General features: G+C 35.9%; 3 protein-coding genes across 12 annotated transcripts; all 3 read left to right on the top strand.

The window, feature by feature from the left end:
• The first annotated feature begins 200 nt into the window (after window positions 1-200).
• On the top strand, window positions 201-5,736 carry LOC142553202 (uncharacterized). 3 transcript variants are annotated; one of them, XM_075663330.1, is made up of 3 exons: window positions 201-385; window positions 1,166-2,963; window positions 3,731-5,736. In XM_075663330.1, the coding sequence occupies exons 1-3, from the start codon at window positions 351-353 to the stop codon at window positions 5,711-5,713; spliced, it is 3,816 nt and encodes a 1,271-aa protein (XP_075519445.1). In that variant the 5' UTR covers window positions 201-350; the 3' UTR covers window positions 5,714-5,736. The 3 variants fall into 3 exon arrangements, with proteins under 3 accessions (XP_075519445.1, XP_075519606.1, XP_075519524.1); XM_075663491.1 differs by lacking the exon at window positions 201-385 and adding an exon at window positions 392-713; XM_075663409.1 differs by lacking the exon at window positions 201-385 and adding an exon at window positions 759-1,072.
• A 5,159-nt stretch (window positions 5,737-10,895) lies between these two features.
• On the top strand, window positions 10,896-13,227 carry LOC142553056 (uncharacterized). 3 transcript variants are annotated; one of them, XR_012821905.1, is made up of 6 exons: window positions 10,897-11,345; window positions 11,494-11,598; window positions 11,726-11,842; window positions 12,024-12,479; window positions 12,577-12,904; window positions 12,985-13,227. XR_012821905.1 is itself a non-coding variant. In XM_075663200.1 (5 exons), exons 1-5 carry the CDS (start codon window positions 11,286-11,288, stop codon window positions 12,618-12,620), a joined length of 777 nt encoding a protein of 258 aa, XP_075519315.1. In that variant the 5' UTR covers window positions 10,896-11,285; the 3' UTR covers window positions 12,621-12,929. The 3 variants fall into 3 exon arrangements, 2 of the variants coding, with proteins under 2 accessions (XP_075519315.1, XP_075519198.1); XM_075663200.1 differs by lacking the exon at window positions 12,985-13,227 and having other exon boundaries at window positions 10,896-11,345; window positions 12,582-12,929; XM_075663083.1 differs by lacking the exon at window positions 12,985-13,227 and having other exon boundaries at window positions 12,577-12,929.
• A 478-nt stretch (window positions 13,228-13,705) lies between these two features.
• On the top strand, window positions 13,706-23,704 carry LOC142552740 (uncharacterized). 6 transcript variants are annotated; one of them, XM_075662643.1, is made up of 11 exons: window positions 13,706-13,726; window positions 13,766-13,850; window positions 20,324-20,460; window positions 20,558-20,641; window positions 21,033-21,142; window positions 21,273-21,323; window positions 21,649-21,792; window positions 21,872-21,961; window positions 22,782-22,888; window positions 22,963-23,047; window positions 23,398-23,704. In XM_075662643.1, exons 3-11 carry the CDS (start codon window positions 20,349-20,351, stop codon window positions 23,494-23,496), a joined length of 882 nt encoding a protein of 293 aa, XP_075518758.1. In that variant the 5' UTR covers window positions 13,706-13,726; window positions 13,766-13,850; window positions 20,324-20,348; the 3' UTR covers window positions 23,497-23,704. The 6 variants fall into 6 exon arrangements, with proteins under 6 accessions (XP_075518758.1, XP_075518676.1, XP_075519006.1 ...); XM_075662807.1 differs by lacking the exons at window positions 13,706-13,726; window positions 13,766-13,850 and adding exons at window positions 18,221-18,587; window positions 18,650-19,464; XM_075662561.1 differs by lacking the exon at window positions 13,706-13,726 and having other exon boundaries at window positions 13,768-13,786.
• The last annotated feature ends 169 nt before the right edge of the window (window positions 23,705-23,873 follow it).

The following is a 23,873-nucleotide window of genomic DNA, read 5'->3' as shown; positions in this document are numbered from 1 at the left end:
AAGGTATTATACAATAACAAATTAGTCATGCATGACATTTATTCAGTGCCACAATCTTCACATAAAAAGACTTCACTACCCCTACAAAAATTCGTTTCATAACTCATTTGAAGGTTTCGTGCTTTTCGATTCAAGGGCATAGGGGTAAATTCAAGTTCATCGTCACGCTCTATAAATTCCGTCTCCTCCACCTACACAGGCCATTCATTTGGCTGTTTATCAGGTGCCTGCATTTCTTTATCAACGTATGTACTTTTTGGGCTGAAGAACAAGCCCTAAAATTCAAATCCCAAAAATTCGCTGTTTCTCTTGTTTTTGTATCGGTTCATGGTGTGTTTTTTCACTGAAATATGGAATCTCAAACCCTAGTGATCAACGCTAATAGGTAGTACTGCTCGACAACTCTATCACCTTGCAAAAAAATTTACGGGTGTTTGTTGTTAGTCGTTGGATTTTCCCTATTGTGGCTATTTTTCCATTTTGTAAAGCTGATTCATTTCTGATTATTTGCTCTGCTTTTAATAATCACTGGTGTTTTGAGTGCAGGAAAAAGGTAATAGTGTTAGTCGAGTTGTTTTTCTTGTGTTCATGTTAATTTTTTGGCGGTTTGATGGAGTCTTTGACGTTAGATAGTATATACCGTAACAAAAGTGACGTCTTGGCGAGTTTCTCTGCGTGGATGTTTTTACCGGGAGCTTTTACTGATAATTATGGTGATTCTATGTAATTATAGTTAAAGATAGATTAATAATGATGTGACTATACATTTCTGCCTGTCTATGGATATGTTGTCGTTTTTTTCACATCGCCTTTCCTTTTGAAAACGCTTGTTTTGTTTTTTTTTGTTGGTGATTGGTGTTTGGTATTTAAAGCAAAGAAAAATCTTCGTTGTTGACGTTTAAGTGTTGTGCGATATTTTATAGCTCATGAATCAGTTACCTTATATTCAGTTGTTAGTAGTTTCCCTTTCTTGTCAGAATTTATTTCTGAAAAATTTCCCCTGAATTTTCTTTCTTTTTTCCTTTTCTTCTCTCTTTGGAATTATAATTATGCTGGTGGCTGCCATTATTTTGTAATGTTTAATATTTAACTGTTTTATACTGATTCCATGAGGATTTTTACAAATTAGCATGTCAATTAATATAGTCTATTCGATGTTATTCAGGGCACCATTTTACGTTTCCAAGAATGCTTACATTGCGGTGGTTCTATTTTGTGCTTTGTTCACACTTATCACATGCAAGCAATGTCCAATAAATGAAAAGCCAAATCAATTAGAAATAGGATTATGCGGGCCCTACAGGGCTCATGTTGATACAAACCATCCAGATCTATTGAATGGTCATGTTAATTTAGAATTAGGTTCAAGAAATTACTTGCATCAACAGAGTCTGGAGAATGTATGCCCACCTTCGAATTCATTCTGTTTTCCGGTGACAATGACCCACTTTTTATCTGATGAAGTTGATACTGAATTAGATGCAATAGATGAGAATGGGGTTCCACCTGAAGATTTTTCTACTGGATTTAAGCAAGTGAGAAGTAACTTGAGCTGTTCTTCAGACCATGTTATCTTCAGGTTATTGGGTGAGAGCACTGTTTCTTGCTCATTCAAGCAGCGAGATGGTTTTCATGAATTGCCATCTGATGATTTTTACACCAGGAGCATCCAAAAATCTGATACATCTTCTTGTATAAGATCATCGTTTGACCATAAAACTCGCAGTTTAAATTCAGGAGAAAATGTTGAATATGTAAAATTTGGCTTGATGGACCCTCCTGTGGAGATAAAGCCTTCATTACTTGATTGGGGACAAAAGAATATGTATGTCCCATCCTTGGCCTTTTTGACAGTAAAGAATCTAGAAGCTACTGGTGTTTTGAGTGTCTACGATCCTTACAGTAGCAACACACAGTTTTATCCGTGCAATTTTAGTCAAACGCTGCTAGCTCCTGGAGAAGTTGCTACAATATGTTTTGTGTTTTCCCCTACACAGTTAGGATTGTCCTTAGCTCAACTAGTTGTACAGACAAGTTTTGGTGGGTTCCTGATTCAAGCTAAAGGCTTTGCTGTCGAGTCTCCTTTTTTGATAAAGTCTGGATTTGATGTTTACTCCAGTGGAAGGTGGAAAAAGAATTTGTCTTTATTTAATCCTTTCAATGAAGCCCTCTATGTGGAGGAGGTAACTGCTTGGATATCTGTGTCCTCAGGGAACACTTTCCGCACATCAAGCGCAATTTGCAACATTGTCGCTATGGAGAATTCGAGTGAGTTTACAACGTTGGGTGCTAAAGTAGTGTTGGGTTTTGAGAATGGTGAGGTTGATCTGACACAAATCTTTGTGAGACCACATGTGAATTGGGAGGTTGGCCCTCAAAAAACAGAGACTATCATGGAATTGGACTTTTCTTACCATTTTGAAGGAAAAATATTTGGTACTTTGTGTATGATGTTGAAATCTTCAAAGAATAAGATCGGTACTGTCATGGTACCTCTTGGAGAGGAACCAAGCCCATATTCAGCAGGTCATGTTTCAGCATCTTTGGAGGCCTTGGTTCCATGCAATGCAAGTGGATCTTCCATTTTTGCTTTGTCTGTGAGAAATGATGCCCCATGTCTACTGAGTGTTGTTAAGGTCAGTAAAGTAGGCGATGGTACTGAAACTTTCCAAATCAAGTCTGTTGAAGGACTTGTAGTTTTTCCTCGATCAATCACACTAGTAGCTATACTTAGTTACGCTCGTCTTGAAATTCCTGCAGTAAGCTCACGCTGCAAATTGCTCATTCTATTAAATTACACTAGAAATTCTCAGATAGAAATTCCATGCATGGATGTTATCAGTTTCTGCTCGGGATATGGGGTAGATTCTTCAGTTGGATTTACAGGGATCAACAATGTAGTTTATATGAATGGAATACAAAAGTCTTTTATTCGCAGCATGCACCCACCTTCTGAAATCAAGGTGCACAAATTCTGCTTCATATTTCTTATCTGAAATATTTTTTTCGGATTGATTGGCATGCAATTTATGCAGAATTGATCTTTAACCGTCAAAACAGCTTTTTTCGTCTGTTGTTATCTGACATTAAGAATGCTAACTGAACACATGGGATTTCTTTAAACTGGTTTGGTAGTTTGTACAAATTTTTTGTTTTGGTTTTTCAAAGTCTAAACTTGGTGATGTTTGCAAATAGTGTTTTTTAGCTGCAAGGAAACACAAGGAGAATATACCACACGAAGTAGTGAAACTAAATATAGATATGTGGAACAAGGATTTATTTTTTTCTCCTATCTCTTTCAAAGTGGTTTTAGCTGTTCATTCCCGTGGTATTGCATACAGCCTCTATTAGAAATCATAAAATTATACATCAGTAGTTCTTGAAACCTTTTTAGCACTTATGTGGATTCCCAGAATCTATAAGATTGGTATGTTAAAACGCCTGATGTGGCTTGTTGAACCTTCTTTCTTATATAAGAATTAGGAGATTAATAAGTTCTGCATTATTATCCATATTTAGTTGTTGAGTTCTTTCTGAGGGCCAATAGATATTTGCTTCACGTTGATACCAAAAAATACTACCCGCATGTGCATGATATTGTTGTCTTTAAATGTTATACATGTCTACCCTGCTCTTAGATGATACTGTGAGTTATTGCTAATTGATTTTGTTTGATAAATCATGGTGTTCTTTTTAATAATAATCTTAGCAGTGTTGATCATATTTGCAGGCTGTGGCTGCAATTCAAGCAGATGAATTTGTACTCAGAAACTGGAAATCTCATGCCAACGCGAGATTCCTGTCTGTTCTTGATGACCATGAACTACGATTTCCAGTGGTTCACGTCGGAAATCATTGCTACCGGTGGGTCTCTGTCAAAAACCCAAGCCAAGAACCAGTTGTGGTGCAGCTTATTTTAAATTCATGGGAAGTCATTGATAAGTGCAGGACACCAGAATTTGATTTGCAACCTCCCTCAGACACTATTTTGTTGAGTAATAGATCAATTGCTCCAACAAGGTATGGATTCTCATTGGGTCAAGATGCAATAACTGAGGCTTTTATTCATCCTTATGGCAGTGCGTCTTTTGGTCCAATCTTATTTCAACCTTCCAAACTCTGCGAATGGAGAAGTTCAGCACTGATAAGGAATAATCTCTCTGGTGTAGAATGGTTATCACTGCGAGGATTTGGAGGGTCACGTTCCTTGCTGTTGCTAGAGGGGTCTAAACCCGTGCAGAGTTTAGAATTTAAGATAGATTTTCCGAGTCAGCTAAATTTTTCTTCTGGCATGTTACCCCACATGGAAGGCAAAAAAAATTTCTGTCATCAGTCCTTGAGAAAAGAGGTCTATGCGAAGAACGTGGGTGACCTTCCTTTGGAGGTTATTCAAATTAAAGTTTCAGGGGCTGAGTGTAGTTTGGATGGATTTCAAGTACATAATTGTCAAGGTTTTTCTCTTCAACCTGGAGAATCTGTTAGGCTTCAAATGTCATACTGGACTGATTTCTCCTCGTCCACTATACAGAGGGACCTTGAACTAGCTTTGGCAACTGGGAATCTTGTGATACCTATGAAAACAAGTTTGCCATTATTCGTGCTTTGTTTCTGCAGAAGATATATGTTCTGGATGCGTGTGAAGAAAGCTATGGTGGTGATCCTGTTTGCATCTCTGCTATTTATGCTAGTCTTTCTCCTTTTTACCTCTCTGACTCCGTTCACATATCAAGACTCTAAAAGTGGGATGAAATCTTCTAATGTTAATTGTGTTGAAAAATCAGTTGCACAAGAGGAAGCATTGGTCTTGGTGTCTGCCGATCGATGTTGTGATGGTTATTCCTCGGGCTGTGGACTTGTAAATCATTCTGAACAGTATCAGAAACAAAAGGTCCCTCTGTTAGACACCCTACCAGAAGCCATATCAACATCCTCCGCATTGTCAAAAACTTCATCAGGTGTGTATTGTGATGGTCAAGATACATCAGATTCAAGAAACTTGAGAGTTACTATCGGGAGAGAGAAATTAAGGAGGCGGAAAAAGAAAAAGAGTTCTGCTATCGGACTCTTCGAACTTTCAAGCAGTCAGAGTGGCAATTCTACCCCATCTTCACCTCTGTCTCCAGTGGCATGCATAACACCAAAGCCATCGTGTTTGGTGTCTCCTGATAGAGGCCCATCATTGGAGAACAGAATCCCATTTGCTCAGAAACCGCACAAGAAACGTGATAGCATAAAATGCTCCGAACCTCCCCCTCAGCATGATCCCTTGGGTGATGAGGTTTCCTCCAAGCGGGGGTTCTCTCCTCTGGAGACTGCTAGTTTGAAGAAGGAGGTCGCTTGTGGGAATGTTCCGTTTCCTTCTGCAACCTTTCCTAGTGCTGCTGGGGTTTCCCCTCGGGCATGTCATTCACCAGCTTTGAACTCAACATCTACAATTGCTCCCCGTGCATGGGCTCCGGGGTACAAAGTTCACAATAAAAAAGCTGGTGAAGTCGAGGAAAAGGCGAGTGCGGACGAAAAGGAGTGTGTGGAAGATAAATTTAATTATAACATATGGGCGGATAATCTCCTCGGTCTCCATTTGATTTTCCAGCCAAAAAAGGTCCCCAGGAAGTCACCCCGTTCCATTGATGATAATTTTGAGAGCTTTTTTGTGACAGGACCATCGACCCTCTTTGCGAACTACATGCTAAATTCCCCATCTGGAGGGTAATAAATAAGCAACTTTTAATTTAACTTTCGTGCCTTTGGTTTTGTTTCAATAATCTAATCTTCCTCGTACAAATATAAAATAATATTGAAACAACATACCACTGTTTAAAAATCAATGATCACAAAAACACGAAATGATTTTCCCTCGACCAACGTATCAACAGTTTCCCAAAAAAAAAAAAATCCGTGGCTGATTTATTTTAAGTTAAATTTGATGTGCATGGATGCGTATCACGTCTTTGGTACTGGTTAGCCATATATATTCACTTTTTAAATTTTTTTTGCTTCCAAACTGAGAATGCCGGGAACTTTTATTTTTAACTAGCAACGACCAACAAGCACGCGTGGCTCACGAGATTACGACTATTTATTAAATAAATATCAAAGAATACGTCTCGCACGTGACTTTGCTCGTCGCACATGATCATTTGCTATTTATTAATTAGCAAGACGCGTATGTATCACACGTTAATATTTTTAATTTATTAATCATTAACTAGCACATGAAAACTTGTTATCGTTTATTGATTGAATATGGTTGTTATAAAAAAATTATAGTGATGTTGCTATTGATTAAATATTAGTTAAGAAAAAGACACGAGTTGAACATGAATAATTTTTATTTATTAATAAGTAAAACGCATGTTTATCGCACATGACAATTTGTTGTCGATTATTGATTTTAATTGAATATATTTGTTTATAAAATTTTACAATGATTTTATTCTCCTGAATTTAACGTGATTAACTGATATTTATTAAATAATACTTAGCAAGAAGCATGAGAATTGGACGTGAATAATAAACTATTAATTAATCAATAAGTAGTACGTGTGTCGCATGCGAAAACTTGTTATCAAACACTGATTTTGATTGAATATATTTATTATAAAATACTTTATAGTACTTTTTCTCCTAAACTTAACGTGACTATTAGCTATTTATTTAATAAAAATGGAGATATAGTCACAGAATACGAATGTTGTACTTTTTCGGTTCGAATTAATCCACAAGAATGTTGTGGTTAAGGAGATAAAAAAATGTTAACAAATCACATGAAAAGGACAGCAACAGCACGTACGTGCAAGCCTCACACGTCTAGAGAATGGTGAAAGGACTTCGTTGGAATTGGATCAGACGCGACTTCTGTGACAATGTTTCTCGAGAAGTTTTAGTGATTTAGATTACCATGGCTTCATTTTTGCATATTGTTGCTCTACATTTGTGAGGTAAATTGTTAAGATACAAATGATGAAGCTTGAAATTTATTTGCATGCATTTGCAGACATAATTTTAATTTTAGTTATGCATATTTGTCTCATTGCAAGTTAATCTTTTAGACCGTCGGTGTCAGTCCCGTGTCTAGCAATTTGGTTTCATTTTATGTGGGAGCAAAACACAGTGTTGACATTTCTAACGCCATATTATATTTCATACAGGACTATAGTTTCAAAATAAAAAATAAAAAAATGTCAAAATATTGAAAGAAAAAGAACGTATAACCCTTGTTCTCACAACATAACTACCAAATCACAAAAAAATAAACAGAGAAAACTAATATTGCGATATTCCCAAAATTTTGAGTTACCATTGTTCCCAAATTTGATATTGGATACTAAAGAATGTTTGGAAGTGATTTTCTTTAATTTGTTCCTCGAGTTATAGCTATTTTTTTAACAATCGTCCAAATTATCCAAAGATAGATCATGAATTAATATATCTTTAAATATTGTAACTGTTTTATTGGATTTCTAGATTAATTTGGTAGGTGTAGATAAGGCAGGCTACGTCTCCTTTAATTAAGTTTGATGCAGATGGGGCGTAGGTATGTGCCTCTTCGCCAAGAAATGGCCTCCAATCAAGGAGAGGTGAGCAATCTACGATCATTCAATGTGCAATTTCCTGGGGACCATTAATCAACCATTTTTTTTCTTTCCCCACGAGAGCTGGCGGTGACCATTCACAGCTCGAAAACGAAATGACCAGCAAGGTAACAACATGATCACTCGCTAGCTCTATCATGTTTCGATGGTTGTACCTTCATTTGATGTCCACATTCCCTCTTATCCAACAGTTATTATTTTTTTGGAAGTCGAGAAACCCACAGTTGTGGTTTCTTGGAAAGTTGAGGTTTTTAGTTAACTTACACATGAGTACAATAATGTTGTGTTTGTATAGTTGGTTTCATGTATATCCATGTTGATAGCTGGGATCCAACAATATTACTCATGTAATCCAAGCAGCCCTTAGATTGTTTTTGGATAGAAGGATTTGGATATGAAGAAGAATCTCTAATCACTCTATTTTGTAGGAATTTGAAATCCATCGTATTATGGTTAATAAACAAGTTAACAATTCAAAAAGAAGGCGTTTCCAGACAAGTTCAAATGCACTGAGTTATAAATTTAGAACTTTGTCATCTAAGTAATAGTTTCCGTTCAGCATGAGTTACAAGTCGGGTTTAGTCGTGTTCGGGTGATGATAATAGGGTACCCCAACATATCGAGTTGGGGAAAATGTACCAATCTCGAACCCGATGATGTCAGATACCAAGTAAATCCAAGTATTTACTTGTGTGTAAGTATCACATGCAGGTGAATAAGTCTCGAGGAGAAGATGCTGGACGACAAGAGTGATGAACCTATCTAGTTGACAAAATTAAATTCTTTTTTCTCCTGCTAGATTTGTTCGGGTGGCATTGGGGGCATGGTTTGAGCAATTTTCTGAGTCGAGAGAGGGTGGGGACATGTTGTCCAAAGAGAGCTACTCGGACCACTCTGCATTACCAGCAAATGAGAGGGACGAATCCATATATACATTGATTCACTCCTCTTGGGGCCCCTTTTTGAGAGGAGGACAACTTGACAAAAAACTGATTGCATAGATTATATGTGGACCAGTTTCTGTAACCAACTTAGATTATTCGGTTTTCGTCAACTTAATGATTTGTACTATGTCATTGTGATAAATTCCAAATATATCATCTTTTAACATAAAACCTAGTTTCAAAATTTTCTCAAATTAATAATTTATCCGTATAAACACGACTTTAGGGGTGTGTTTGGTGTGCTTGATAAGAGGATTATTGATTACATGAAAATTATATTTAAAAACCATGAAAATATTACGCTTCATTGCACCCACCTGAGAGAATTTTGAATTTCAATTTTGCTCGTTCTTGCTAGTACATGACAAAATGCAATTCTTACTCTAATTTTGATCGCACCTCGTACATTTAACTTTGAATCAAATTTCAATGGTTGGCCTCAGATAAGTAATTAATATTGGGTTGATACTTTTATTATTATTATTAGGCAAAAACTTGTGTGAGACGGTCTCACGAGTCGTATTTTGTGAGACATATCTCTTATTTGAGTCATCTATGAAAAAATATTACTTTTTATGCTAAGAATATTACTTTTTATTGTGAATATCGGTGAGGATTGACCCGTTTCACATATAAAGATTCGTGAGACCGTCTCACAAGAGACCTACTCTTATTATTATTATATTATTATTATTATTATGCATTTCGTCTCACGAGAGACCTACTATTATTATTATTATATTATTATTATTATTATTATGCATTTCGATCATATTAATAATGTACGGTGTATTTGCAACAATTTGCTAAAATAAATACCGAATTCTAAAAATGATTTATTGCAGTAACATCGCATGTTCGAAAATTTTTGTATTTACTTCTCAAGCTTTATGCAATATTTCTTAAAATTTTATTATCCTGTTTTTATTTTATAATATGTTTATAAATATTGATTTCTTTATAATGATTTAATTAATTGCTCGTCATCCTCATTGCGATTTCACTCTATGTTGGCACACGTGATTATTATATCTCAGGAATTTCATTAGTGCAATTAATATGCCTTTTTTTGTCAGTAAATTGGCATACTTGTTAAATAAATGATAGTTAGAGAGTTTCTTTTCGTTTAATACAAATAAAAACTGCTGTCATAATCTCAAATTTATAACGAATTTTTGATTTCGAGATTTATTTGTAATAATTTCCTCGAAAAAATAAAATATATGTTTTGATTCAAATATTTCATATATAAAAATTTATTTCATGAATAAATATCATAAAAAAAAGTATATAACAAGACTGATGCGTAAAGATTTAGAAAATGCATTTGCATATAAACGCTCGAATAAACGGATAATGATATTAAAGAATGCGGAGGATGAACGAAGAACAATTGCTTAACGTTTTTCCTTGACAAAAGTTTCAAAAATCTCACCAAAGAATGGATGTAAGATTGGGGAAGTGATTGTGGCTGCTAGAGAGCCAAAACCCTATAATTTTCGTGTGTGTGGAGAGAATGTGTGTGTGAGCATTTAAAACAATTTTTTCGATTTTTTTTAAAAATATATAAATAAAAACAAAAAAAAAAATGCGCATAATTTTAGGCTCATTTAGTCATTTTATTATAATCAAATATTGTACGACTTTATCTATATAATGCATAGTTGATTGAGTAGGTCTCTCTCTTGTTAGACGATTTCAAAAATATTTATCTGTGAGACAGGTCAACTCTACCAATATTCACAATAAAAATTAATATTATTAGCATAAAAATTAATATTTTTTCATAGATAACCCAAATAAGAGATCCGTCTCACAAAATATGACTCGTGTGACCGTGTCACACAGTTTTTGTCTAGTTGATTAATCATAAACATCACTTTGAGTTCAAATTCAAAAAACACTAATCAAATATTAATACCTCAAGATTAAGTAAGTGTGCGTGTGCGTTAATTGGACGGAGGGGGTTATCTAACTCTTGAGCCATAATTAATTGAGTGGGGACTAATAAAGAGTTCAAAAATAAAATAAACAATATATTGTTCATAATTTTGGGATATGATTAAAGTGAAAAATTAAATATTCTAAATCCAGAAAGTTGCGTGCGTGCATGCCGTATCCTCACGTGGTTGACAATATAATATGCATGCAGAGTTTGTGTTAAAGAATTTTTTTTTGTTAATTAAGTTTAAGTGAATTAAACGATGGATAAAATAAATAAATTTTACATCATACGCCATTCTTGTTGATTAATTGGATGGCCAGAAAATTTTAAGCCGATCGTCAATCCAATCAAACTTTGTTATTTAATTTGGTGTGTTTTATATATGTGCATCGAAGCTCTAAAACCTTGCCTTTTCTACAGCTGCGCGTTCGGTCAATCAGTCGCCAGAGATGGTCTTTCTTGTTTATTACCATTGCCAACACCAAGATTTTTCAATCCCTCCAAGATTTATTTATTTATCCACAAAAAATGAATATGCCTTGCTCTTCGCTCACTGAATAATAATTGATTTGCTCCCATTTCAGTGATTTCATTTTCACGTTTCGTCTTTTTCAACTTTCCCGCTCTCTGCCACTATTTTTTCTCTCTCAGTCGAAGTGCAAAGTTCTTTCTTGTTCAAGGATCACTTGTGCTTTTATTTATTCATTTCTTTTTTTTTTGGGGATACATACGATTCTGCTGTTCTGTTTCTTGAGGAGAAGTTGGTTTTGTATGCGCATTTGTTGCAGAAATTAGGAGCAAATGAACGGTAGATTTGGCACCATTATTAATTCCAAGAAACCACCTTTGTTTCTTCAAAATGTGAGTTTTGTGTTTATATTTTACAGTCTTGAAGTTTGTCTCCTCTCATATTAATGGGAACTGTGAATTTGTCACTAATCTTGGGTGATTTTTTCTCTCCAAGAAACCATTTTGTTGCTCAGTAAATGATAAATCCAAACCTTGGCAGGGGAAGAAAATGGAAATGGATGGAGGCAAATTGCAAAAAGCGGACAAAACCAGGGTAAATCGGTGCCGGTCAGCAAGAGAAAGAAAACTGACCTTATCAGAAGATGTAAACTTAATCCATTCTCGCACTGAAAGCTGAAACTTGGATAAGATTTAGCCATTTTTTTTAATCTGTTTTGATCGTGTTTGTGTTTTGTTTCTGTTTCTGTTCTAATTTTAGCTCAACATTACAGGTTGATAATCTGAAGAAGAAGCTGAGACATGAAGAGAATGTCCACAGAGCTTTAGAGAGAGCTTTTAATAGACCTTTAGGAGCTTTGCCTCGTCTTCCTCCATATCTCCCTCAATATGTAATCTCATTTTTATAATTCGAATTTCTGATTAAGGGTGCTGGCAATCCTTATTTGATCTGGTTAACACAGTGTAGAATGCAGAACACGAAATATGTTCCGAGTCTGGTTATATTTTCTTGGAAGTCCTAGATGAATTGGTTATAGTAATTGATTTGCTGTTTGGTGCATTATATTGCAGACACTCGAGCTTCTAGCCGAGGTGGCTGTGTTAGAAGAGGAGGTGGTTCGGTTGGAAGAACAAGTGGTGAATTTTAGACAAGGCCTTTATCAAGAAGCCGTCTGCTTGTCCTCCAAAAAGAGTGCAGATGATCTGAGATCATCCTCGGGTAAAAGGCACTCAAGATCCTTGTCACAAAGTGAAACTAATTCAGGATCAATCGTCGCACGGCCTGTTTCTCGTCTTTCAAGGAGTTCTACGACTAGAAAATCGGACTGTCTCATTGATATTGCGAGTTCTTGCTCTGAGACAACGAATGGGAAACAACTTCGGAACATTTCGGCTTTGAATTTAGAAAATGGGTTCGTAAAAGAGAATGGTTCGGCGCCAGATAAGAAGTCTATGGTTATAAGCTCTCCTGTGAAGAGGCAACAAAATACCGACTCAATAAATAATGATAATTCCATTAAGATGCAGGTATTTTATTATTTTGTTCAGACAGGTAGGAGAAAATATTGCAAAAGGTAATAATAATCGAAGACTGAGTGCTAAACGATATGATACTTTGCTGCAGAATAGAGTTGTAGAGCAAGCACAGGAGAGCTCCACAAGTTATGATGATCATATGGAGAGTGAGGCGAATAGCAGAAGTGCTTGATCAGTACCTTTGTCAGATAAAGTTTATCAGAAGGAAAAACTATGTATCTGGAGTTCTTTTCTTTTCTAGAAACAAGTGAATTTGGTGAAACTGCCCTTGAATCAGACTTCTGGGATCCTTACTTCAATTCTTCTGAATTCAAGAAATGAGACATGGGTGCCTACAAGCATTTTTATGCAGTGGAAGCTGGTTCATTTGATCCCAATGGGAAAACAAATGCATCAAATCTGATTTGTAGACTTGAGTATGCACTTAACTTATTGTTTCTTGCCGGTAGCGAAAGAAAACAGTGACAATAAAATTTTCTGTTTGCATAAAATTCAGGATTCTTCCTGACAAGCTAGTCTCTTTGAAGCTGGAGAGTAAAACCATCAGCAGAAGCTTGCTTTCTGAATAAATGTGTACAATTCGTGCATCATGAATATAAGCTGCGTCTACTCGAAAAGAAACTTTTATAGATAATAGGATGGCATGCGGCAATTCTTAGTCCTTTTTAAAATCAATACATCAAATTTTCAAGCATTTGCAGAGCACGGAATATCCGATAGTCCAGACATGATTGTAGCGCTGGCACAAAGGCAAGCTTTTTCTTTAATTTGAGATGAAACCACACGAGTGACCCAAGTCAATTCACATTTGTGTTTCGTTAGCACGTCACTTCTATTTTTATGTAGAGAAAAAAGAATCATTATCAAGTAAAACTATACGACGTATATGTTATCTAATACAATGTATAATTTTTTACTGTGTTAAAATTACATTATTACAAAATTTTGTAGATATATAATATTAAAATATGACAAAATAACTAAATTTTGAGTAATTTATTTTGTTTTCCCCGTTTCTTCGAAATATAAAATTAAAGTCTTGCACCTTAAAATGAAAGTACCCAACCCTATTACGAAAAAACCGAACTGAATCAAAATAAAACTTGGGATATACCATATTGTAATCTCGCTGTTCCTTTTGCCCGCGGTAAGCACGCCTTTTTCTATGCTCTGTTTTTGTTTCTTATGATTTTACCCCAATTCACACTTCCATTTAAAAAATTGATAATCTTCCTCTCTTGCTTGACTTTCAGTTTTAAAAGCCTCTTACTCCTCTCCGTCGCGAGCCTCCCTCTCATGTTTCAAACAGTTTCCCCAATTTATCGTCTTCTTTGTGTGCATCTGTTTTTGTCTCCTGTTCAGGTATTTGTTATTTTTTGCGATTTGATATTTTAATATTATATTGAGGAATTACCGTTTGTAATACTGTCTACGATTAATTTGGGCTTTGAAAATTTTAATATATATTTTTTTGAAGTCTCAATGCTTGGCGATTTAGGGTTGATAAGCTACTTTAGAATCTATATTTTAAAATATAGATAAAATATATTGAAATATAAGGGAGTGAAATTAGTATAGATTTACGGGTATAGTTGTCTTTCTTTCTGATTGAAAATTCTAATCGATTTTTTAAGTTTCAATGCTTGACGATTTGGGGTTTATAAACTACTTCAGAAAATATCTTTTAGACAATATAGATTTTGAAATATAAGGGGAGTGAAATTAGTGTAGATTTACGAATATAAGTGTATTTATTTCTGATTGAAAAACGAATTATTTGAAGTAATACTCCAAAATTTGTTCTATTTATTGCGAATATTTTTTTTGCGTTTTTACAAAAGAGAAGAATGTGTGATGTGTGATCACTTATTTTCATTTTGTTGATATACCAAACATGATTATATCAATAAATTATTTTTTTTTTAAATTTTACTGAACTATAATCCAATCGAAAACATGTCTTAGTCAAAGAGGCGATAGAAAAGTGTCTTTATTTATGTGAGCAAAAGCTCACTCTTACCTTGTAAAAAATTTATTTTAGCCGCATAATTGTATTTGCCCAATGTTTATTATATGATTTAATTTGGGTTTTATTTTTCGGGCCAAAGTGGATCTTCAAACGAGCCATTATTCTAGCAATGGCTCGAAAAAGCTCGAATTCAAGCTCGAAAATTTTGAATCGAACTCGAGCCGAAAATTAATAAAGTTCGACCTTCGAATACATATATTTGAATTGGAGCTCGCATATTAAAATTTTCTTTAAGTTCGACTTGATTCGATTCATTTACTGTCCTAGTTTAAGGTATTGTATAGATACTAAGTTTGAAGCATTTTAGTTTCGGCATACTCTAACTCTTTGAGTTTTATTCTGTTTAATGTGTTTGCATATGATGTTTGTTGTGGCTTTCTTATTGTCATGTTTCTCTAGATTTTGATTAAAAATGTCATTTTCGTCTTACTAGGTCATTTCAATCTTAAAATCTTCATAACGTTTCTTGATAACATTTTGCTAATATGGGCCATAGGCTTAAACAAAGGAGAGAATGGAAAATCCTCGTATTTTTATTTTGTAAGGAATGTACATTTTATCCCAAAAAATTAGAGATAAAAAATATTATCCTGCCTAAGTTATTGTATTAATTTTATCCTATCAAGACAAATTAAATAAATTATCTTATCAAAGACTAAATCAAATATCAACAAATATTTACACAATATTTATCTATTTCTACACTCTTCCCTCAAGCTTGTATATGTTGATGTGACCAAGCTCGCCAACAAGGAATTCACGAGTTTGTTCTGAAATGCTTTTTTTGAGTAGATCAGCTCGTTGGTGAGACGTGGATACATGTTCCATTTTGATAATCTTTTCATATACAGTGAACTGGATTGTGAGCTATGCTTATGGTTGATTTATTGTCACTATAGAGATGCATAAAATCTTTGTACTCTATTTTCAGTTCCTTCATTACTCTCTTAATCCATACAAGTTTGTATATTCCGTGTGCCATAGCTCGGTACTCGGCTTCTGCACTGCTTCTTGCAAGCACTAATTGTTTCTTGCTTCGCCAAGTTACTAAATTTCCCCATAGAAATGTACAGCATCCTTGTGTTGATTTTCTGTCAGCAATCGAACCAGCCCAATCTGCATCAGTGTATTCTTTCACACTTTGTCATCATTTTTTTTGCAAAAAATTGAGCTCTCCCTGGAGTTGCTCAGATGTCTCATGATTCAATAGACTAAATTGCGGTGTCCTTGATGTGGTGAATGCATATATTGACTTACAAAGTTAACTGCAAATGCAATATCAGGTCGAGTATGTGAAAGATAAAAGAGTTTTTCCTCAAGTCATTGATAATGTCCTACATCAACTGGTTCTCCTTCAAACATTTTGCTTTTATTCCCCAACCCAATATGAGTCATACCTGTTTTGCAACCTAGCACACCCTTTTCTTCCAATAGGTCTAAAGTGTACTTGCGTTGGGATACTGAGATATTTTTTTTGCTCTTTAGCAATTTTCATACCCAAAAAGTATCTCAATGCTCCAAGGTCTTTGACTTTGAACTCCTTGGCCATCTTCAACTTAATATTCTCCATTTCTTCACTGTCATCTCCAGTGACGTTGATATCGTCTGCATATATTGTGATGATGGTGATTCTCCTTTGCAAGAAGTGTTTGACAGAGTGTATGATCGGTTTGTCCTTGAGTGTATCCAAACCTTTTTACGGCCTTCGAAAATCTGTCAAACCAGGCACGAGGGGATTGTTTCAGTTCATAGAGGGAATTTTTGAGTTTGCAAACCTTCTGACCATCTATTTCAAATCCAGGAGGTTGACTCATGTAAACTTCTTCGACGAGTGCATCATTAAGAAAAATATTTTTCTATATCCAGTTGATGTAGTGGCCAGTCAAGATTTACTGCCAATGAATGATAAGAGGATTCTCACGGTAGTGAGTTTAGCCATGAGGGCGAACATTTCAGTCTAATCAATTGCATAAGTTTAAGTGAAGCCTTCCGCTACCAAACGAGCCTTGTGCCTCCTAATCGAGTCATCCGCCTTGCACTTGACTGTGGACACTTATTTGCAACCCACTGTGTTCTTTCCTTGTGGTGATTTTACCAAACTCCACGTATTATTTTCTTTCAAGGCACGCATTTCCTAGCACAACAGCTTTCCACTCAGGGACATTTAGAGCCTCTTGGATTGACCTGGGAATGTTTACACTAGACAAATTCGAGTTAAAGACGTGAAATGAAAGAGAAAGACTCAAATATGAGACAAATGTGGAAATGGGATGTTGTGTACAAGATCTAACACCCTTCTTAATTGCTATTGGTAAGTTGAGATCGAGAGTGATGCCTGATTGAGGATCTGCTATTGGTTCGTGCTCTTGGCTATGACTGGGATTCACGATGTCTTTAGTTTCCTGAAGTTTTCTTCGTCTGGAGTTGACTTGTATCTTTCGATGTGGTATTGGTGCTCCCCCTGTGTCAGATAATGGGGTGTGCTATGATGAGATGTTGTCATTGATTTGTGTTGAATTCGGATAGAGAATCGTTGCAGTGTCCAAACTAATACCAAGAAAGGGAGGAATGTCCCAACAAGCTTTATCCGAGTTCTCCCCCTGAAGCAAAGTTGAGGAGAAAAAAGGTGTCCTAAAATAAGTGACACAAGTGACACAGTTTTTGTTGTTGTTTGGACAGTAACAACGACAACCTTTTGACATGGGAGAGTAGCCAATAAAGACCGTTTTGATAACTCGGGGATCAAATTACTTCGATTGTGAACATAAACATGGACAAAGGCTGTGCATCCAAAGGTTTTAAGTGAAAGATGTTGGGATGTAGAGGTGTGTGGAAAGTTTTTAATGAGTAGAGAAAAGGGTGTTTGGAATTGGAGTGGTCGGCTAGGTAGATGACTAATGAAAATGAGCTGCAAGAATCTCACCTCCCCATAAATATTTTGGGATATTCATTGTGAACATGAGGGCACGTGCAATTTCTAACAGGTGATCATTTTTTCTTTCAGAAACTACGTTTTGTTGTGGAGTGTCAACACATGACTTAATTCAATAAAAAAATATAAAATATAAATTCAATCAATGAAAAAAGATAATCAAAAGACATGGGCTTAATTCGAAGGCTAATGGGCTCACTCGTTGTACTTGCTGACCCAATGCCCCCATTTACACCTAGCTATCTGGCCCATGTTCAGAATGTTACCTTAATTGTCGGTCCATTTTAATATCTTCGGGTTGTGACCCTTCTCGTTTCACTCCCACATTTTGTTCATCCTCCCTCTGTTCATTCTCTCGCTTCGCACTTTTTCGCCTACTCTTGGATTCTCAACTCTCACAATCAGGTAAATCGCTTTCTCAATATTTATTTATCTTCTATTTTTTGCAGATTTTTTTGCATACTGGATTATGTATGCTAATTAAAGAATTTTGTTGGTTAATTAATCTGGATTTGACTATGGACTGTGATTATCGGTGGTTTGACCTGAAATTTGTGTAGTTTTTGGTTGGATCCAATCGTCTGGGTCGAAGATTTTTGGATTCTTCCTTTTTTTAGAGTTCCTTATTTACCCACTGAAGATTGAAGAATTTTTTTTTAATTTGATTGCCTGATCGAATTTTCCGACATCGTTTTTTTCATGTTAACTTAACTTCTACATTTGTTAATATACTTTATTTTCTCAGTATTTAAGTTAAAAACCAACATTTTCCATGATGAGTGGTTATTGGTATATCAGTATGAATTAAGGAAAATGGATAAGATGGTGTATATGGTTTTGGAGAAAAAGAAACACGAGTATATTTTGCTAGTTGACATATTGCACAATCAAGCAAATCAAGATTTCTATTAAGGGATACGAAGGAAACAAACGTTTTAAATACGAAAAACTTTGATGCCCTTGCCTATGGTGCAACAATCTTATTTCCCTAAAATTCAAATCTGAGGTAGAATTAACACTAGACATAAGAGATTGACTACGTGAAGACAGAGTATTCTCAAGGTGTAAAGGTCATTGTGAATCTTAAAACTGCCAATCGTCCTCCCCAAAAGCAGGTCCTGAAAAAGACAATATGAAGGTAAAAATTTAGCAACACACTTATTATCCTCAATGAGTTTACCAACGGAAATGAGATTACAGGTTAGTGATGGAACATGGACTGATTTGAGTAAAATATCCTTAGAAACTTGAACATTGCCAATACCAGTGACAGGAGTTAAAGTACCATCAGCAATCCTAACTGTAGTATGGCTAGAACATGGAGTGTAATTACAGAAGAAACTTGATGTGCCTGTCGTGTGATTAGAAGCTCCGGAATCAATAATCCAGGATTGAGAGGAACAAGAAATAAGAGCAGAGTGTATCATACCAGATTGTGTTAAAGAGCACGATCCTACAGTAGGTGAAGGGTTTAAGGATGACTGTTGAAGAAGACGGCAGTATTCCCCGATTTGCTCTATTTGTTCCTTCGTGACTGGCGTTGAAATACCAGAGGCAGTAGGCTGTTCCTGGGCTGATTGGGCCTGAAAAACACGACCATATATTTTTACGGGGCTGCCAGTTGGCTGGTTTGCCATGAATTTCGCAACACTTGTCTTTGGTATGGCCGGGTTGATGGCAATGGTCGCACCAAGGTTGGTTACCTTGGCCCCTTTCTCGATTGGCAGATTATTTGAGACCAATGCAGACATTTCAGGGAAAGCAGTATGAGAAACTTCAGAGAGCATCACTTTACCTCACATTTCCTCACGCCTAACTTCTGCAAAGGCATCCTCAGCGGACTGAAAGGATCCCTTGCAACAACGGCCTCAAACATCAACAAGATCATGGTTCAGCCTAGCCAAGAAGTCAAATACCCGTTCTTTTTCGATATGGGCACTAAGTTTGACACTGCAATCAGCACATATGGAGATATTGTCAAGAAAGATGTCCAACTCTTGCCACAAATCTTGAAGGTCAGAGAAATATTGCGTGACAGAATTAGATCCCTGTTTTAGTTCCTTCAATCTGGATCGTAGCTCAAAGATTTGCGAGGCATTTCCTAGATCGGAATACATACGACGGGTAGCATCCCAGATTTCCTTTGCTGTTGCAAACCATAAATAGCGGCGGCTAATGTTTGGCTCCATCGATTGATCAGCCATGCTAGGACGATAGAATTTTCTGCAACCCACTTTTATAGAAGGGATCGGTGGCAGCTGGAGAAGGAAGCTCACCAGTGAGGAACCCTAATTTTCCATGACCGAACATCTCTATCTCAACAGATTGAGCCCACTGCAAGTAGTTGTGGCTGTTTAGATGATGGGCAGTAATTTGGAGAGAGGTTACTCACTCCCGGAAAGAGAAGTGAGAAACCCAGAAGTTTTACCAGACAATTTCGGACGACTTCTGCGATTCAGTAGACATAGTGGAACGACCAGAAGGTTAGGAAGAAGAAAGAAGGAAAAAAAAGATTGGCCTACAAGAAAACCTTACGGCTCTGGTGCCATGAAAAAAGAAAGAACGGAAAATCCTAGTATGTTTATTTCACTAGGAATGCACACCTTTAAATAATATACAATGGGTAAATCAAATTCCAAAAAATTAGAGATACAAAATATTATCCTACCTAAGTTACCGTATTAATTTTATGTCATCAAAACAAATCAAATAAATTATATTGTCAAAGACTAAATCAAATATCTACACAATATTTGTCTATTTCTACGTAAACTTTAGTGAGAGATCTCATGTAATGCTTTCAAATGGAATATTAATATTTTGTGTAAATATAGTGAAAAAAATTGTTTTTCATCCACTTGTGATTTTGTGAAGGCATCTTAGGGTTTTAATAAGGACAATGTTGAAAAGGAACACGAGGCTGAAGAAAGAGTATCTTTATAGGAAAAATTTGGAGGTCAAAGAGCGGTTGCTCTATGAGAAAAAGAGAAAAATCCGGGAAGCCTTAGCAGGTTATTGATTTTTCTTTGTTGATGAGTAACAAACAGAATTAAGGATTTTATTTATCAAATTAATTTTGTCCATTCAACCTTTTTCCCTTGTGAACAGAAGGAAAGCCAATTCCCACTGAGCTCAGAAATGAAGAGGCAGCCCTTCGCCAAGAAATTGATCTTGAAGATGAGCATACTGCTGGTATTTATTCCTTCTCTACAATCTGCATTGGTAAATTTGCTCATTATTTTGTTTTGTTTCGATTTGATTTTTTGTTATTCTATAAAGTTGTTTGACCACACCCAATGTGTCAACAGAATGATAGCATATCCTCAAATTTCCACAACCGGGCAATTAGTTTTGTTTCACATTATGACAATATGTGAATATGTGAAATATTCATGACTACATGTAAGCCTTGGCTCGTGATTTGATATATTTCTCGGATAATCCTGTCATGTCACTTATCAGGAGGATCCTAAAAGGAAAATGTTAATTCTGAGCCTATCACAGAATGCTATGTTCTTGATGTTACTTCTAGGGGACAATTGCCTATGTTCTAAACTGATGCATCGTCGTTACTTAAATGCAGTTCCCCGTTCAACCATTGATGACGAATATGTTAACGCAACCAACAGAGATCCCAAAATTTTGCTCACAACATCACGCGATCCTAGTGCTCCACTTACACAGTTTGTGAAGGTGGTCAAGTCTGATTTTTCCTAAGTTTTAGCTGTCACTTTGCACCAAGAAATGTTACCTTCTTATCGCCTGTAGTTTTAGTTTCCTTGCTTGTGCCATGTGTTCATAGATGTTATGTCTGTTACTTCAGGAATTGAAGTTTGTTTTTCCAAATGCACAACGAATGAATCGAGGTGGTCAGGTTGGTGTATTGTTAAGTTTGTCGTACTTTTGCTATTTTACCTTGTCTTTGGGTGCATTGTTCTATCTTTAATGAAACCCATTAGAGCATAGAGATGATAAATTGGCATCCTTCTGATAGATGGTCTAAGAAGGCTGTCAAGCATAATTGCTATTGACTTTTTAAAATGAAATTATCTTTGATCATTCTTTTAGCATTATTGCTGCAATGCTCAGAAAATTCTGAAAACTCCAAATTCTTTTATGTAAAGCTTTTCGATTTAACTTGCATGCGGAGAAACTGAGCGCTAAAAGTGCACAAGTTATATCAGTTTCTTTGGTTTCAGGTTTTGTCAGAGATTATTGAAACTTGCAGAGCTCATGATTTCACAGATGTTATCTTAGTCCATGAACATCGTGGTGTACCAGATGGTATGATCATAAGCCATTTACCTTTTGGTCCTACTGCTAGCTTTGGTTTACTCAATGTGGTTAGTATTATACTTCGTTCAACATACAACTTTTGATCCTGTTTTCCATGTGATATTGCAATCTAGCAATCTCTTGTAGGTTACAAGACACGACATTAAGGATAGGAAAGCTATTGGAACAATGCCTGAGGTTTACCCACATCTGATACTTGACAACTTCTCTACTAAGGTTATATTTCTTTGTCTGATTTTTTCCTTTTCTTGCCTCTGTTGTCTAAGCTTGCGATTTTACTCGATTAAGTTGAACCTAATGCGGGTTCGTGCATCCACTGTTTTAACCTGTCACTTAACAATATAATCTTATTAATCTTGAATGATCGTGGCTGCAACCTTGCTGTTAGACGGATACAGAATTTTGAAATTTCAAAATCCATCAGCTTTCCTATCTTAATAGAACTGTGGAAAATTCGTACTCAATCTGCCACCGGATATTATGTTCCATAAACTATTTGCACCTCTGTGGGTTTCAATCACTCTACTGCATAGTCATTTGAATACATCTGTAATTCCTGTAGACTTTTTAGTTGACTTCTTAATGGGCATGATCCTTGTGATCACTACCTTATGTGCATCTTGACTTTTTTTTATCAGTTGGCCTTATCTTCTATCTCTCAGACTTCTCTACACACGCGCGCATGTGTTTGTACATGTGAAAATATGATATGTGCATGCACATACTTGTTTTTCAGGTCAATATTCTCTCCCTTTCCCACAACGCCAACAATTGAATTGTAATGATTATAAAACCTCCAGAATTATGTGGATTTTAATGATTATAAAACCAAAAATCATGTTGATTGTGCCGGAACTTTCTGTTTCCTTTAATCTAATATGAACTTTTTATAATATTTGTGGAATTTTCAATTGTTGGCAGCTCGGTCAAAGGACAGTAAACATTTGAAAGTATCTATTTCCTGTGTCCAATTTCTGTTTCCTTCAATCTATTATGAACTTTTTATAATATTTGTGGAATTTTCAATTGTTGGCAGCTCGGTCAAAGGACTGCAAACATTTTAAAGTATCTATTTCCTGTGCCCAAGCCGGATACAAAGCGAATTGTCACTTTTGCAAATCAATCAGATTATATTTCGTTCAGGTAGTTATGTTGTGAAACAATGTTCCACCAACTAATATTTTCATGGTGGCTGTAAGTCTGGTGAAATCATGCAGGCATCATGTTTATGAGAAACGTGGTGGTCCCAAATCGATTGAACTGAAAGAGATAGGCCCCCGGTTCGAAATGCGGCTGTATCAGGTAAGTAGGTTCAGTACTTCATTCGAGATACGCAAGGTCAATTCGCATGAATATGACGTTTTGTTTTGTTCAACCTATAATTATATGGTGTTCCCAAACCGTACAATCAGAACCCTTGCCACCGTCTCCACCGAGATTTTTATAAAAATTTCATGTGATTTTTTAAAATTTAAAATGTCACTTCTCTGTGACTATTGCCCGACTCATCTGAACTCTGGAGTCTGTCTTGGCTTGGTAATTCAACCGTGGTATCCTTAACATTTTGCCGGTATCCATAGTTCTTAATGAATCGGGTGTTGTCATTCAACCGTGGTATCCTTAACATTTTGCCGGTACTTTTCATGTTGCAGGTTAAATTAGGAACGATGGAACAGGACGAAGCTCAGACTGAATGGGTCATCAGGCCCTTTATGAACACAACAAAGAAGCGCAAATTTCTTGGGGATTGATAGTTCCGATGTGTGTGCTTATTTGTTGTATGCCAATTGCCAACCTTTTTTCTTGCACTAAAGAAATGCAAGGGTAATAGTATGTTCAACAAATATTTAAATTGGGTAAGAGCTTAGTTACTTCCGCCTTGAAAGGTCATGTAGCGGTACTCACATGTGAAGGAAGAAATACTTTCACTGGTATTATTATGGCGTGATTAGTATCTCATCGGCCTGATTGACATTTTCATCTTCATTATATCTGATCATGTTATCGTAACCTTTTCCCCTTGGTGGTTATTTGGAATGGATTCAGTCCAATACTAGAATTGTTATTTTCATCCTCAATATATTCACTCGATAACTCATTCCATCAAAGTCTGTACCACCCAGAGGAT

The sequence above is a fragment of the Primulina tabacum genome, chromosome 1 (assembly GCF_025594145.1).
Source record: "Primulina tabacum isolate GXHZ01 chromosome 1, ASM2559414v2, whole genome shotgun sequence".
NCBI classification, from domain to species: domain Eukaryota; kingdom Viridiplantae; phylum Streptophyta; class Magnoliopsida; order Lamiales; family Gesneriaceae; genus Primulina; species Primulina tabacum.
The sequence above is the reverse complement of the archived record's forward strand: the minus strand, read 5'-3'. Positions and strand labels throughout refer to the sequence as shown.

What these genes read in the sequence shown, in the direction of transcription:
- LOC142553202 (XM_075663330.1), top strand. Translation starts at nt 351, where the DNA reads ATGGAATCTCAAACCCTAGTGATCAACGCTAATAG. An exon ending in CTAGTGATCAACGCTAATAG is followed by an intron (nt 386 to 1,165) that starts GTAGTACTGCTC and finishes GATGTTATTCAG; the next exon opens with GGCACCATTTTACGTTTCCA. An exon ending in ACCCACCTTCTGAAATCAAG is followed by an intron (nt 2,964 to 3,730) that starts GTGCACAAATTC and finishes TCATATTTGCAG; the next exon opens with GCTGTGGCTGCAATTCAAGC.
- LOC142553056 (XM_075663083.1), top strand. Translation starts at nt 11,286, where the DNA reads ATGAACGGTAGATTTGGCACCATTATTAATTCCAAGAAACCACCTTTG. An exon ending in AACTGACCTTATCAGAAGAT is followed by an intron (nt 11,599 to 11,725) that starts GTAAACTTAATC and finishes TCAACATTACAG; the next exon opens with GTTGATAATCTGAAGAAGAA. An exon ending in CTCCATATCTCCCTCAATAT is followed by an intron (nt 11,843 to 12,023) that starts GTAATCTCATTT and finishes ATTATATTGCAG; the next exon opens with ACACTCGAGCTTCTAGCCGA.
- LOC142552740 (XM_075662561.1), top strand. An exon ending in CACTTACACAGTTTGTGAAG is followed by an intron (nt 21,143 to 21,272) that starts GTGGTCAAGTCT and finishes CTGTTACTTCAG; the next exon opens with GAATTGAAGTTTGTTTTTCC. An exon ending in TCAGATTATATTTCGTTCAG is followed by an intron (nt 22,889 to 22,962) that starts GTAGTTATGTTG and finishes GAAATCATGCAG; the next exon opens with GCATCATGTTTATGAGAAAC.